The 15644-nt window shown below is 35.3% G+C and overlaps 1 protein-coding gene across 1 annotated transcript in view; it reads right to left on the bottom strand.

Moving 5' to 3' along the window:
- col1a2 (collagen, type I, alpha 2) overlaps window positions 1-15644 on the bottom strand; it is a 54630-nt gene that overhangs the window by 32334 nt on the left and 6652 nt on the right. Inside the window, exons 6-20 of the mRNA XM_039736961.1 lie at window positions 13737-13793; window positions 13353-13397; window positions 13197-13250; window positions 13038-13091; window positions 10916-10969; window positions 9252-9305; window positions 8296-8349; window positions 6472-6516; window positions 6077-6175; window positions 5568-5621; window positions 4243-4341; window positions 4103-4147; window positions 3241-3339; window positions 2912-2965; window positions 2720-2827 (exon numbers count right to left, since the gene is read on the bottom strand). Of these exons, the coding sequence (XP_039592895.1) occupies window positions 2720-2827; window positions 2912-2965; window positions 3241-3339; window positions 4103-4147; window positions 4243-4341; window positions 5568-5621; window positions 6077-6175; window positions 6472-6516; window positions 8296-8349; window positions 9252-9305; window positions 10916-10969; window positions 13038-13091; window positions 13197-13250; window positions 13353-13397; window positions 13737-13793 (975 nt within the window). The remainder of the gene's footprint in view (window positions 1-2719; window positions 2828-2911; window positions 2966-3240; window positions 3340-4102; window positions 4148-4242; window positions 4342-5567; window positions 5622-6076; window positions 6176-6471; window positions 6517-8295; window positions 8350-9251; window positions 9306-10915; window positions 10970-13037; window positions 13092-13196; window positions 13251-13352; window positions 13398-13736; window positions 13794-15644) is intronic.

Below are 15644 nucleotides of genomic sequence, written 5' to 3'. Positions count from 1 at the left end.
GATATTTAAGAAGAATTTAAGAAGTGTTTCTTAACTGGGGATGAAACTTTCATAAATCTTTATAACCCAGAGTCCAAATATCAAATGAAACAACAGATGCATGTTGACTCTTCAATACTAAAACAAATGCACTGACCCAATTATTATTGGTCAGATCATGTGTACAATGTTTATAATACTGAGGATGTGGTCCATATTGCACACATGCTTCCAAAAGCAAGGAAAAAAGGCCAGGATACCTATCAATCACCCCATTTATAATATGTTTCATGACAATGATCATGCTCACACTGCACAGATGGCAAAAGCTGATCTGCAAAGACATACATTTAAAGAGATGCCTCATGTATCCTGTCCAACAGATCTGACCCTGTGTCTTTTGCCTGTTTCTCAGTTTAAAGGGCTAGTTCTGTGACATGCACAGAGACATTGAGATGTCAACTGAGCTATAGAAGAGCGGATGCACAGGTTAGAGAAAATGGACATAGAAAACCTTTGCACCCGTGTAACACATGTTTTAGGGTTCACAGAGATTATGTTGAAAAGTAAATTTGAAAACTTGTTTGGATTTACTGGTATTTCCCTCAAGTCATGCTCAAAACATTTTGATCACACTTGTGTGCATGTGTGTGTGTCTGTGTGTATGTATCCACCTTCATAAAAGGATAAGTAACTGTGTGTCTACCTGTGTGTCCGACCAGTTGCTATCTCTCTGTCATTCCAAAAGATGGCGCATCATAAACATTTTTATTAACAAAGTACATTGCATTTGTCATTCCAATAGATGGAACATCACAGACATTAACATTGCTTTTATGAATCCCATACCAAATGGCATATAACTGAAACATATGCCTTGCAAGGAGCAGTGAAAAAAAAAAATATATATATATATACAATTGCAAACTGAGAACTTTATGTGTTTATTTTTAAAACTTTATCACCAATTCTGTTTACTAATATTGTTATTTGATTATAAGCCGTCTTAACATTTTTGGCTTTCAGAATTTATGTATTATTCTTGGCACTATTGTTATCAGATCTGTAATTAAATACATTATTCATTTTTTGTTTGCTTTTTCACTTCAGCTATTTTCAATTATCAATGTTTTTAGCTGTTTATGTAATTTTATATATCATAATTATTTCCATATTCTCATCATATTAATGTGTGTATTGCTGATCAGTGGGTAACTCCGCTGCTTCACTGTCCTGATTCTCTCCTTTAGTTACTGTTGATGTGCCTGTTCTCTATCTGTTTCAGATCTTGCGGTCTCAGGCTTAGGATGTTTCTGACAAATCATCTTTTTTGTCAGAACAGAATGAATGTTATTAGTACTAATCGGAGCCACATAATGAACTCTACAAACTGAGACCACTGATAGGCTCAGGTTCTTTATCAGTGACATATTGATTAAAATGTGCTACAACAATAAATGTTGTTGTTACTGTAATTATACATTGACATCCTATTCTAAAATAATGACTTCTGAAAATGTACCATATATAAATATAAATATATATATATATATATACATACATATACATATACATAAATAAGCATATTTTTGACAAGACAGACATTTGTGGATTGTATATGTTTAATTTTTGAAAACCTTTGGCCAAAAAAACCCCAAAAACATTATTATATAGTGCCTTTCTATAGGAAACCCCTTTCAAAGCCTCTTCCGAAGTACAAACACTTGCTACTGCTGTTTACACTCATTTTTTGTTTTAAATTGCAGCACAGGGAGGTTTTACAGGATTTGCCAGTGTGATGAAGGTGAGGATTAAATCAGCAGACCTGTGGGCTGCAGGCCAATTCCTTCGCCACTACGCCACACTGCCTGTGCTTCAATGAATACCATATCAGCATGTATACTTTGTGGAAATCAAAACTCCTTATGGAAATGCACAACATTTTTCATAATGAAGGTCCTAAACATTTTCATAAGCTCAGTAGGTACCATGCTGAGAGTAACTGATGAGTACTAATACTATCTCAAATTTAAAAAATAATGTTTGATGTCAGAGCTGGGGCTTTGTTGCAGAATCTGTTAAGCCTATTGACTGCAATTTTCCTTCCTAAAAGCTTTTTGAAGAGACAATATTATGTAACTCTATGACTCGGGATTAGGATTGCTGAATTGCTGTTTCCAGAGTGAGGCTAATTGTAGAAAACCTTGTTTGCTAAACAAAAAGAACTGCCAATACTTAGAAAGTAAGTACCGGTAAGAGGGAAATTAACAAGGAAATCAGAAGTTAATGGAGAACACTGGGAAGTAGGGCCCAAATCAAGGAATCAATGACCAAACCAAAATGTTTTTAATAATAGACCCTAAAAGCTTTTATATATGTTCACTCCACATTGTGTCTGTCAAAAGCTGCTGCAGAATATTTTACTTGTGTAACCATAAATGATTATAAAATCTCTTTGACTCATTAATACTCAGGCACAATTTTGTGCTGTGTTGACTGTGATTTTATTTATAAGAGAAGAGATTTGATTTTCCCAAATGAATTTTTAAGCTACAATCATTCAGAAGTTTATGAAGGAATATCGCACGATGCAGAAATATAAAATACTGTCTGTCGATTTATTCAGTGCATATCCATCAGAACAATACATGATTCTGGCAGACACTCTAAGTCAACTGTTCAGGTTAGAATGGTGTGTGTTGATTATGGCAGAAATAAGATTTGATGATTTAAAACTTACTCGCTCACCACGGTTACCAGCTGGGCCTGATGGGCCAGCCTCACCAGTTGGACCTCTCTTGCCTTCTTCACCAGAGGGACCTGGGGCACCAGGGGGACCAGCATTGCCCTATTATATGCAAAAAAGAAAAGGTTAGTCATGAAAAAGACAGATATGTCCTTGAAAAGTATGTTCCAGAAATGGAATACTTACAGGCTCACCCTTGGAACCAGTCTCACCCTTAGGACCAGATGGGCCAGGTTCACCCTAGAGTCAAAGCAGATGAGTCAATCGAATGCAAACAGTCGTACCATGATGTGAGTAACAGACAGTTTAATTATTAAATACAAAGCATGGAAGTGAATGTGCACAATTAAAACTTTAAAGGTATGTTTTACCGTAACGTTATGCTTTATATACATTATATAGTAAATTTCAGTGCTACATTTGCAATCATATTTTGAAAAGTAATGTACTTTTTCTGTTTGCAGTTTCCTAATTTGCAATGGAGGCAAGATTTACTTAATAGAAGAAAAACTTACACTGTTGCCTCTTGGACCTGCAGATCCAGCAGGACCTTGGGGTCCAGGACCACCTCTGGGACCTGGAAATCCGGGAGCACCAGCAACACCAGGGAGACCCTGAGGTAATCAAAAATATAGAATTAAATTGGATTAGCTGTTATAAAGACGATTACTTTCTGACATCACATTTGCTTTGTATTTTTTAATAAGTACTGTATCAGTTTTTCTACTGTAATTAAAATGGGGCAGGATGACTTTAAAAAGACTTTTATAGTGTATTTATACTATTCAGATTGTACAAGTACAAACAGGTAATCTTAACATATTCATTTTCATTATGGCTAAATGTAGTTTAAACACAAGGGACATTAAACAAAATTAGCTTGTCGACAAATAAAATAACGTCATTTTTATAAGAGATTTTATACATATTACGTGGTAATGAAGAATAAAAGAAAATGCTGTTATTTTAAAGTGAGATCTAGTATGTTGTGTTTATTGAACAAAAATACATAAAAAGCATCTGGATCTGTTTTCTACTTTAGTTGCCATAGAAACAAGAATTCTTGGCTGCATGATATGGCATAATTAAAAACAGACAAGCGAGAAATGTTGAGAGAAAAAAAATAGTAAGTGTATTATTGAACCTGAGAGCATAAATAGAAATCTTTTCACCAATTGTGTTTGTAAGGTTTGTGGATGCAAAGGAATTCAACAGAGCACCAAACTTTGGGGAAGCATTTAATACACAAGTAGAATGTAGGATACAAATAAGGAAGTGACCAGCAGAACTGACTAAGCTAAGTAGCTCTTCCCTTCAGCACAAGCAAAAACCTGATGCTATCATAAATCTACTGAGAGTAAAAATTTGGATACTTACAGCAGCACCTTTAGCACCATTCAAGCCATTGTTACCAGGGTTACCCTGGAAAAATAAAGAAAATACATTAAACTCTTACAAACACACAATTAACCTTGCTATCATCTGATAATGATGAATTATTTTAACATAATGCTTACAACAGGGCCAGCAGGGCCAACAACACCGGCTGGGCCTGCCTCTCCTCTTGCACCTTGTGCTCCAGCAGGTCCTTGGGGTCCAACAGGGCCAACATCTCCCTAAAGGAAAAAAAAAAAGTAACTTTTAATTTTATTGTGCATTTCCTAAAAACAAAATGCAATATAACAGTTTTTTCTCAGATCTCATATGAGCTACCCTTTTATTCAGTTTTTAGAATTTTCATTTTATACCATATAGATCAGACAAACTGCTTTGATACAATACTCCTTAAAATTTTAAACGTGATTTATTTTACTAGAGATATTTTCTCATCTTCAAAATCATGGTGTTTTTTTTAAGTGTGGTTACTGCAGTATGTGCCCCTTTTCCTTTATCTTAATGGGGGGTTATTAACCATTTGGGATTAACAACATTTTCTATATAATTAACACACTATTTTTAAAACTAGTTTTCAATGGATTCTATTGCATCTATTTTTCTAATTAATTTTTCTCTACAAGGGGAAGCAAATTAATATATAATATTGGTAGAGTTAATAGTTTATAATAATTTATTTTGCTATTTTTTTCAACAAATAACTGATATTTTTCTCATTGCAAAGCTACTATTAGTTTCTCCTTATTGTTGTAAATTAGAATGCATTCATTCTTGACCTAACTAAAATACTTTATTAAATACTACATTTTAATGACAGGCTAGGCTAGCTGAAGGGTAACTTGTTAATTCCCTGTTAAATAAGACCTGTTTAAAGGGAATTACCTTCAAGCAATAGTGTAGTAGTTAAAGAAAAGAAAAATACAAACATTAAAATCGAAGAACAAATTTCATGTGACTTTAATTACTGTGAAGCCACATCTACTATTCCTAAAACTTTCTTGTTGCTTAACTTCTGTGATAGCATATTCCAGACCTTCATATTAAAATAAATCTATACGACTGCAATTATTGCCTTCTGTGTTTTTAAAATTTAAACGCTAGTTTGGCTGAATTTGTGGTGTGGGATTTGTGCAGTTAAATGTACCTTCTCATTACTTTCAAGCTCAAAACAGAATTTTGTTCTGGAATTGAAGTGCAGATGATTAACAAGCTTTTCCTTTGGAGCTACTCTAACAGTTTACTTATTTGCTATGTCTGCAGCCATAACTGCTACTTTATTTCTGTAGTGAATATATAGTGAAGAATCTGCTGTATTAAACGTACACTCGGTTATTTGATTTATTTTTTTGTTTTTTTTTGGCTTGAAACATCTTTACTTTGTATTTCTTAAGGTTGTTCATTTTTGGTAATTTAATTGATATTAATGCCCAAGGGTTACAATACGTACCTTTTGGCCAGGAGCACCAGGGAAGCCTGGAGGACCAGCAGAACCAATAGGACCCTGAAAAAGATTAATTTATGATTACTGTGTGTATTGCACAATATTTTGTTAAACATATAGCCTCATTCGGCTTTTATAGGTTATCACAATACATTACAGAATGAAGCCTTTCCAGTGTAGTAAGGATTAATAATTTCTCTTTATGGAAACCATTACCTAAATAAGTTCACAACTAGGATAAAGACAAGCACGTTACATTCAATGATGGGTCATTTCCTAGCTGATGTAATCATTACAACAAAACAAGCAGCGAAAGCAAAACTCAATTTATGGGATTTCTACAGGACAAAGTCTCAGCTAAGGCCTTATTTGCGTAGATCCTTAGAGGTACACTAAAAGTATACATCTCCATGCAATTCTCAGAGTTTGAACAAAGCGTGTTTAAATGTACAGCTTTCATATTTTCTACAGTGTTTTAGTTACATAAAAATGTGCATAGTTGGCATAATACTTACAGCAGAGCCAGCAGGACCAGCATTACCATCACTACCACGAGCACCAGCAGGGCCAGATGGACCAACACGCCCTCTTTCTCCTGGAAGACCACGTGCTCCCTAGGCAAAACAAAATGTAGGCGAGTTAAACTCCTGTATATCCTGTTTACTGCTGCCTCCTGCTGTACTTTACATGCAACATGTCTCTTGCAATCAAAACATTGACAGTTAAAATAGCTTTACTGTGTAGCCTAGACATAACAATTAAGACCTTTATTTTATACATTCATATTCATGCTGTATATAGATGTATTCATATGTTATGAGAATGCTATTGTTATGCTGTTTATGCTGCACACACAATCACAAACACAGTGCATATGCATTTTATAGATTCAGATTAATAAAGTGCTTACCAGTTGGCCAGGTGTTCCATTTTCTCCATTTGAGCCAGGTTCACCCTACATAAATGAAAATGAAAGCACAATTAAAAAAATGAATGAACTGTTGTTCAAATTAAAGCACAATCCCAGTTTTCCCTCATTATAGTAAGCCTAATGCACCCATTATAACATGAGTGCATGAAGGAAGGATGGATAATCAACTAGAAAGTGAACATTGGTTCTACTTAAAAACAATTCTGGGATTAAACAAAGAGCAGTTGCTGCATTTCTTAACAAAAAAGGGCACAAAGCATTCAAAATAAATTTTAAAAACCTAACAGTAGAAGACTCATAGTACAATATTCCTACGCTTAAAAAAAACGAGATCTGCATGCACTTCATAACATATAAAAGTAATATCTCATCAAAAATAAATAAGATCAGAACTTTGACTTATTTCTGCCTTTCAAATGATTACATCTACAGTAGAAGAAGGGGCCTGAGTTGCCTCGAAAGCTTGCGTATTGTAATCTTTTTAATTAGCCAATAAAAGGTGTCATTTTGCTTGGCTTTTCTCTACATTCATAATGGCTAACACAGTACAACACCCTAGTTCTACAAATTTTAAATTGAGACGCATCGTACCACTGTTTTGAGTCATGTCACAGAAATGTTTTCAAATGTGTCCTCACTACTCTCCATCTGTTAACATGCATCTCTTGAACAGGCAGCTCTGTGTCAAAAACTCCAGCATTGATGTTTTGTGGAGGTTATAGTATACAGTATGGCTGCCATTCAATATTTAAGGAGCTGACTCTCCATCCATTTATCATACAAGAGCAGATTTTCAAAACTCACTCAATTCACCATTCTGAAATATTAGAAATGTCTTTTTTTAACTAAATTAATATTTCAAGTTTGCATTAATCGAGCGCAGCATTAATGTACGCACTTTTGTGACTTTTACATTTGTTTCTGTATCCACCCTTCATTGCCATGACAATGGCTGTTCCTGCAGGTGTCTGGCCTGGGATTGATTCCATGACTAAGTGATTTTCCAAACAAACAAACAAAAAGAAATTCTCCTGAACTATCTAACATGTAGATAACAGATAGGTTGGACATGTGGCACAGTGGTTTGGGCGTTTGAGAACGGTTCTCCATTAAATTCAAACCTCCACCATAATGTGCCACCCTGAGCAAGTCACTTAAACCGCATGTGTTCCAAATTTTAAAAATTATGAAAAATATACAGAATCAAATTAACTTACAAGTCACGTTAGCAAAGAAGTGGTAAAGAAATATAAAGGAATGATAGTGAATTCCTAAGCCAGAATTTCAGCCGGCACTCATTGAGTCCTGTTCTGAAGCGTGACACTAGATTGACGCGTGGGAAGCTCATTTCACTCTTGACCACCTCACACATGTCTTCCAGGCTGTCATTTCTAGCTATCCTCTATTTACTCCTAACTAGAAAGATGATTATTATAAGCATTTCTTTTTGATGAAACCTAGAGAAGTTGCGTTCTATTTTTAAAATGTCATCATAAAATTTCAACAGCAAAAAAAAAAAAAATTGATTATTAGAAATGTCTTTCATTGCATATATTATTTTCCTTTAAGTCTTACATTTCTCGAACTGACTTGAGGCAGATATTTTTAAAATATATGATGTTCACTCATAATAATGGAGAAACATGAAAGAAAACAACACAGTAACATGTGAAGCTACTAAATGTAATGTAAAATTAACTCAGGCAGATTTTTACCTCATTTGTTCACTTTTTAAAATGAGTTAATATTTTTCTTGTATGTAAACGATGCAATAAGAAAATGCCAAATTCATCTAATTTATACCTTAGGGCCAGCAGCACCAGCTTCACCCTTGCGACCATCCAGACCAGTGTATCCCTGTGGAAGAAAAGAGAAAATCAAGTCAATGTGAAGAAATATAAGATGTGACCATTCTAAGGGTTCCTTTTGTTCTGTTTGTATTTTCACTATCGATGCCATAGTAAGCAATAGTCAAGGCTATGAAGTAAAATAAAGTAAGAATTGTGGTAGGTTCATGGAAAAGTTGGATTAAATTTAACTTTACATTCAATTTCAGGATACTTGTATTGCTTGTGTTCATAAAGGTTTACTATTAAACTGGAGTTAAAGCTTAGAAAACAGCATTACTATGTTTTTTGCCCAGCCACCGATGGGCACAGTAGGTGGTGTTAACAGGTCCCATCACTTTGATGCTGTCTTGATTTCCAGCTCATGTGCTTTCTCTATCACATCTGCATGTTTTCCCCGTCATTACGTGGGTGTCCTCTCATTGTCTAAATACACGTCCTGATGTCATGTGGTAATTCCAAATTTTGGATGAACTCATGAGGGTATACTGTGAGGGATTCAAATCCATCCTTGACTTATTCCTGCCTTCTGTCCATTGTGAATTTGAACAGAAAGATGCAGTGTTACAAATGTGTGGATTAGGAGAAAACACAGATGCTTGGCTCTTAAACTGAAGTCTCTTGCCCGTTGATAACACATGGAACTGAGCAGTTTTCAGTTTTCATGAGTTATTTTATGATATACACATTTTTATTTAAATGACTATGTAGATGGTAGAGAACATATCACACTGTTTTTCTAATCAACAGGGTTTGCTTTCTAAATCTTTCCAATTTGTTTTATTGCCTGCAGATTTCTTTTATTTATTAGATGGATCTTTTCTATCATCCCTTTATGTTTAGGTTTAAATCCATCTATTTCATAAATGTGTAGCGTACAAATGATTTACACTTAAATGGCAATATACTTACTCTGTGTCCTTTCATGCCAGGCAGTCCTGGAGTTCCAGGGAAACCACGAGCACCCTAATAAAAAAAGAAAACAAAGTCAGTAAAGACCTTGTTATTGAAAGACACCATCCATCCATTTTCCTAACCAACTTATCCAGGGCAGGGTCATGGGGAAGATAATTAGTTAATATAATATTCTATATGTCAGGGCCATAAATATCCTTAAAATGATCTGATTCCTTCTGAATGAATTCAAAAAGGTAACTGACTTAACTTCAGAGGTTTGCGCAATATTTCAACAGAAACATTTTACAGAGTTAATAATGGAGCCTTTTAGAATATTACTAAGAGTTTGCCAATTGAAACCACACACATGTATTGTTTATCTAATGGGACAACATCAGTGTCACCTTCAATTTCAGGGGATATGTTTTATATATGTGTAACAACATCAAATTCTAACATCATCAAATATGATGTTAAAACTTTATAGCTCGGTATGCATAAAGACATAAGTGTAAAGAAAGACGCATCCAAAATGGGTTGAAATAGCCAGACAAAAATAACAACTACAGTATATATAATCTATATCTCACCTACCATAAAAGCTGTTCAAAGTTCAATGTAATGAATGAAGATTAAGCTGATCTGAATCAGGATTCCAGCCAGATCCTGAAACTAATACTTATTAATGACTGATATTGAACATAACCTTTTGTTACTGGAGATGAACCTAGACCTTGACAATGACTAAAGCTGAATTCTCTTCTAGTACCTCATTTTCTGGACAGCTTGTGAAATTGCATTGATTTGTTGAGTGTGGCTAAACTGTGTTATTCAGTTTCTTGAATTATTTCAACTGTAACTGTCCTTTTATTGCGATGCGTACAACATCCATTTGCGCATAATGATTGAAATGACAGATGCAACTGATTCTGCATTCAGTCTTCATCATACTTCAAACTGAATGTGGTACTCGGTGTGACCAAATCAACCTTCTACTTCTAAGAAGGCTAATATTATTTTAAGATCAAATAATAGTATGAGATTTAATTCTAGGAAATGATGAAAAATGCATTTGATATTGAATTCTGCTGTGTTGCTGTCATCTCAAGTCATTTTCAAGGTGAAAGTTCACCCATTCCAGAGCAGATACACTGCAATTTTAAAAACTGCAGTACCCACATATTGAGTGGCCTAATCTGAGACCCCAGTCTGAATGTAAGCCTACCTTTAAAAATCATCTAGTTCTGTGCAATGGCTGAAACTTCCTCCTGCCCTAAGTGCGTCTCCAGCTACATGGCATCATTTGGGTGACAGAAACTTCACTTCATTAAAAACGTGACCCAAACTTCTGTCCATTTATCAGCATCCATTTATTACTGTATTTAAAAATCCACACCACCATGGGTAGTTAGTACTATAACACAACTTAAAAAAGACACTACCTGTTATTTATTTTCATTGATTAATGCTGTAGAATCTACAGGACAATGAGTGCCGTAACTATTAAGATACGAATATAAACATACATAATCATGCTGTGTCTGACAGAACCTAATCTCTTTAATTAAACAAAACCATTTTGCTGCCTTGATTCTGAAGAATATTACATTTTGAATAATTCAAAAAACCTGTACAAAACTACTCTTTTACATCCAGAAAAACATCAATTTGACTCTTACTTGTGCACCAGGAGGTCCACGATCGCCGGGCTTTCCAGATTTGCCAGGGCTACCCTAGAAAGAAAGAAACAGAGATTTTAAATGAATGATTTATTTCATTTTACTTATCTGAACTATGCATATTAAATTACTGAAGCATCTTTACTTGTTCATCCAAACTATTGTATTTGTAAATGCTTTCATTCTTTATACACCACTATTGCTTATAGAACATAATTTGCTGAAAATAAAGACTGATTGTGTAGAACTAACATGTAACATGGATTTCTTTGATAATTTTTAAAATATACTGTGAGTATGCGTGGGGTTGGCAGTGGTTTGTACAATTGGCATAGATTATATGACATTATTGCTTATCAAATATAAAATATCATTAAATTACTGTTGTGTATACATATATGCATATCTGTCAACAAAATATTAAACTTCATATACATATATAAGCATGATTAAGAATGAAAAACATAAGTAGTTTCAAATCTTAATGAATTGCATGCTTCTTGAAATATTATTACATACAGTACAATATACAATATTATGCATAAAATGTTTACCTTTATTTAGTAAGTTAGCTATGAATTGACTTGACTGATCTAAATATTAGAGTTTTGAGTTGTGCTAACCACAATATCAAATGAGAAGATTCCTTATGAAAGCCCATGTTATTTGTTTTCCAATTTTAATTTACTTACAAAGAAATAAAAGAACAATGATACATAGATAAAAGGAAAAAGGGATTACAAAATAAAAAGGAAATGAGGCTATTAACTGTCATCTTTGTAAACATTCAGCAGCTGGTATGCATCGCCAACTGTATGAGTCTTCATAGTGTGTGTGTGTGTTCATGCTTTCTCCCTTGGAAGCATGCATGAGAATTTCATAATGCTGTGTTTAATTCATTTTAACCGGTACAATCTTGGCTTACAACATAAAAGCATATATAAATGATGAAGACCATGGTAGTTTAATGGTTATTTTCTAATGTTCTGTTTTCATATCTGTGGCCTAACTTCCATTAAAGCAATGCTATTGTAGCTTGGGTTTGTGTGACAGTTGTAAGGAGATGACAACTCATCAGTGCCGTTAATTCAAACTGTCATGACATTATGATCCACATAATGGTAAATAAAGGGTCAACTCACAATGTCAATAGAAAGTAAACATACTCTGCATTGCATTGTGTGGTGGAAAGTTAAACGGTTTGGCCAGCATCCCATTTTAAACTCTGTCAATGGCTCTATTACAAGTTCCACTAAAGCTAGCAGACAGCTACCAAAAAATACATTTGCATCTTCAACTTCTATAGTCTCGCTGTCAGCTACCCATTCTAGCATTAGCAAATAAGAAGACAAACTGTTTATTAGTACATCTTATCCACTTATTCTACTCCATTGGGCCCTTGAGCAAGGCCCTTAACCTGCAATTGCTCCATATAACATTAACCTGCACCCAGCCCTGCCATCAGGTCCTCCAATTTACATGGAGAACTTGAGGGTTGCTGGCAGGATTGGCACTCCAGCCACTGTAAAAAAACTGACACTGTTCCATTCCATTTGAACTTGTGTGGTGCTGAGGTGACACTCGGGTCCTAAATTGGGATCCTCAGGTGGTTCACTGTGTAGTGGATGTGGCAACGCGCTGTATCAGTGCATGCTCCCAGCCAGCCTTATCCACTTATCAGCAAATTAAGCAAGTTCAACATATCAGGCCTGTAATATACAATACCTAAAGCTTTTTATTTCCCTTGATAGCTGCTACTAAATTTGTTACACACTATACGTGTCATACATATGTGACTGGACAAATTTGATTCTCTTCTTATATATAGGTGTACTATGACTTCAATGAAATTTTACAGCCTGACAGTTCAATGTTCATGAATGGTCTCTGTTAAACTGCACTTAGAGTTCTTCAAAATCAAAAGTTAAAAGCATGACAGGCAGTACAATCAGCCTGCATGCCATCTACAGTTTTACTCTTTGCATTGAATGTATATTTGTCCAAATTACTGTTTGCAGGGTGACTGCACTTCAGTAATTACAGTCAAAAATACTTTGTAGTGTCTGAAAATTTAAAGGTGCAAAAATAAACTGATCGTTCATTATTAAATTGTTTCACTTACATCTTCACCTTGCTTGCCAGGAGGTCCAGCGGGGCCACGAGAACCTTGTGGGCCCTATTAGGAATAAGGCAAAGGTAAAGAAAAGTTCAAGCAAAGGAAATAGTGTTTGGAATAAATGTACACCAAGTTCAGTTCAGGCTGGGCTGAATAAATACTTACAGTTTGTCCGGGTTCACCAGGCTCTCCAGCATGTCCTTGGAAACCTTGGCTACCCTAATCCAAGGCAAATAAAGACAAAACACATTAAAACAATATATGCTATAGAAAGCAGTTGTAAGTAGTTAAAAAGAGTCTTAAATAAGAGGTAAAACATACAGGTGGTCCAGGTGGTCCAGAGGGTCCTCTTGCTCCCATTAGGCCCTGTAACAATTAAGAGATAACAATTGTAGATGATCTATTATAATGTCAACCTATACCCACACATATAAACACAAAGAAACTAATCTGCTACCCACACATTGAATGCAGTTGTAAATAGTTTTGATGTTTTGTAACCCATCACACATACACTGCACTGTAGAATGAACTCCTTATTCCCAGGGCAATTACAAGTGTGTAAGTGCCACCATTATATTCATATCTGTCTTTTTGTTAAGGTGGTAATAAAGAAGTGTATGCAGATACTGCACAATCCCCAACTTCAAGAAAGTGAAAGGTCTCAAAGTCAAATGTTAGGCCCTCAGCTCCTCGGTTGCTTACCATGGGTCCAGGTCCAGGATCAGCCGATTTGGATGAATCATACTGAGCAGCAAAGTTCTGTCAAAAGAAAAACAAGGAAAGTTAAATAAATGCACTTAGAACATTTGGGCAAGTGTTTGCTGTTTGTCATATGTTACAAAAATATACACAAAACAAGGCCAAATCTTCTTAATTATTATTTGTCGTATTTTAATAGTTGGAAGAAAGACATGGGGAGCTTGAATGATGTTTGAATTGGAGGTGGATAACCTGACACTACGAAGAAACCCATTAACCCCTTTACTCCTCTTTCTTTTTTGTATGTAAAAGGAGCAGATACAACAGAAGATACAGGGAGGCCAAGTATTTTCACAGTAGAAGAGAAGATACCATCTAGAGTTGGGGGCAGAGCTACAGTGTCACTAGAACTGCTTGCCACCTCTCTCCTTGTATGACTGTGTGATTTCATATTGACCATTCAGTGATGCAAACAAAAACTAAAAGTGCATGGTTTCTGAAATGCAGAAGGCCCTATGTTACAAACCCCAGCCTCACAAGAATAGCTGTAGAGCTCAATATGAAACTATCAGGGATAATAGTAACTGTTTAATTTCAAATGCACAAAAATGATTAAGAAATACTGTGCTTGTTTATTAATTACACTGTTAAGATGTATTCAAAGATGATAATCACAAGACAGAAAAGGGTGTCAATGGCTGTGTTAGAAAGAGCTTTCAGCTGACCAGTGATGAGTGATCAGTTTTATGTTGGTTGCTTTTTATTGCCTAGTCCAGTCTAGCGCTCGTTAATCCTTGTGAGTCAACGCTTATACCAAACACAATAATGAAAAGGATACATTTTTTGATTATTAAGGTTTCTGTGGAGTAGTCTAAAGGTATCCATTCATCATCAAATTCTGTTATGCATTCTGAGGGCTGGAGCAAGGCATTAATCAACCCTGGGGGCGAATCCATCTGAGAGAATATTCACACTTACTTATTCTTACACTCACTCAGATGTGGCCATGGCTCATTAACGTAATACACTACCTTTGGAATGGGGGGATGAAAACCAGAAGTGAAAAAGAAAGTGCAATCATACTCTACCTAGCATCCCACTGTAACAGTAACGGAAGGACTGGGGAGCTGTGAGTGCTAACCTGAGTATCACCTATATAATTTAACATGGAACATAACTCTAAAATTTGACACCTATAGAAAGGCTTATAACTGGCTTTGAGTATTAATTGACAATTCCAAGCTAGCCTATGTTTGAGTATGTGGAGGTGTTTGTGAGAGTGGGTCCTGGGATGGACTTCCTGGGGCTGATTCCAGGCTGGTGTTCTGTACTTCCACAATAGGCCCTGACCCTCACAACTCTTTACTTGACTTACAGTGTATGACAACATTATATTATGTTTGTAGTTTAAACTCCCACTACAAGGTAGATATTAACTAAGGTCTATTAAAAACATCCCTACAGAATTATCAACCTTCATCTAACACTTGCCAGTTGGAACATATTCAAGCAGGAGGGGTGCATGAAATAATTGTGCAGACTAAAAAAAATCAGTAAATTTAACTGCACTGAAATAAAGTAGTGGACAAGTACAAACTAAATGAATAGCTGAAACATAACATTCTCACACCTAATTAGTCTGATTAATAGTAATGGGGGCCAGAGCCTATGTCAGCAGTTTTGGGGGAAAAGCAGTAGCCAGCACCAGACACACACTTACATATAGACAATTTATAATCTCCAATAAATAAATAAATAAAATAGAACATACTAACACATTGTTTTTAATATAACAAATCTGAAAATGTTATTCACTGTGTAGGTCATGTATAGCCATGGCACCGCATGCAAAGTTTTGGGAGTTTCTCAAAATGAACTAAAGGAGTGACCACATAATAAGAAGGAATACTA

This window comes from Polypterus senegalus, chromosome 15 (genome assembly GCF_016835505.1).
Source record: "Polypterus senegalus isolate Bchr_013 chromosome 15, ASM1683550v1, whole genome shotgun sequence".
Lineage (NCBI taxonomy): Eukaryota > Metazoa > Chordata > Cladistia > Polypteriformes > Polypteridae > Polypterus > Polypterus senegalus.
Note: the sequence above shows the minus strand (reverse complement) of the source record. Positions and strands in the feature narration are given on the sequence as shown.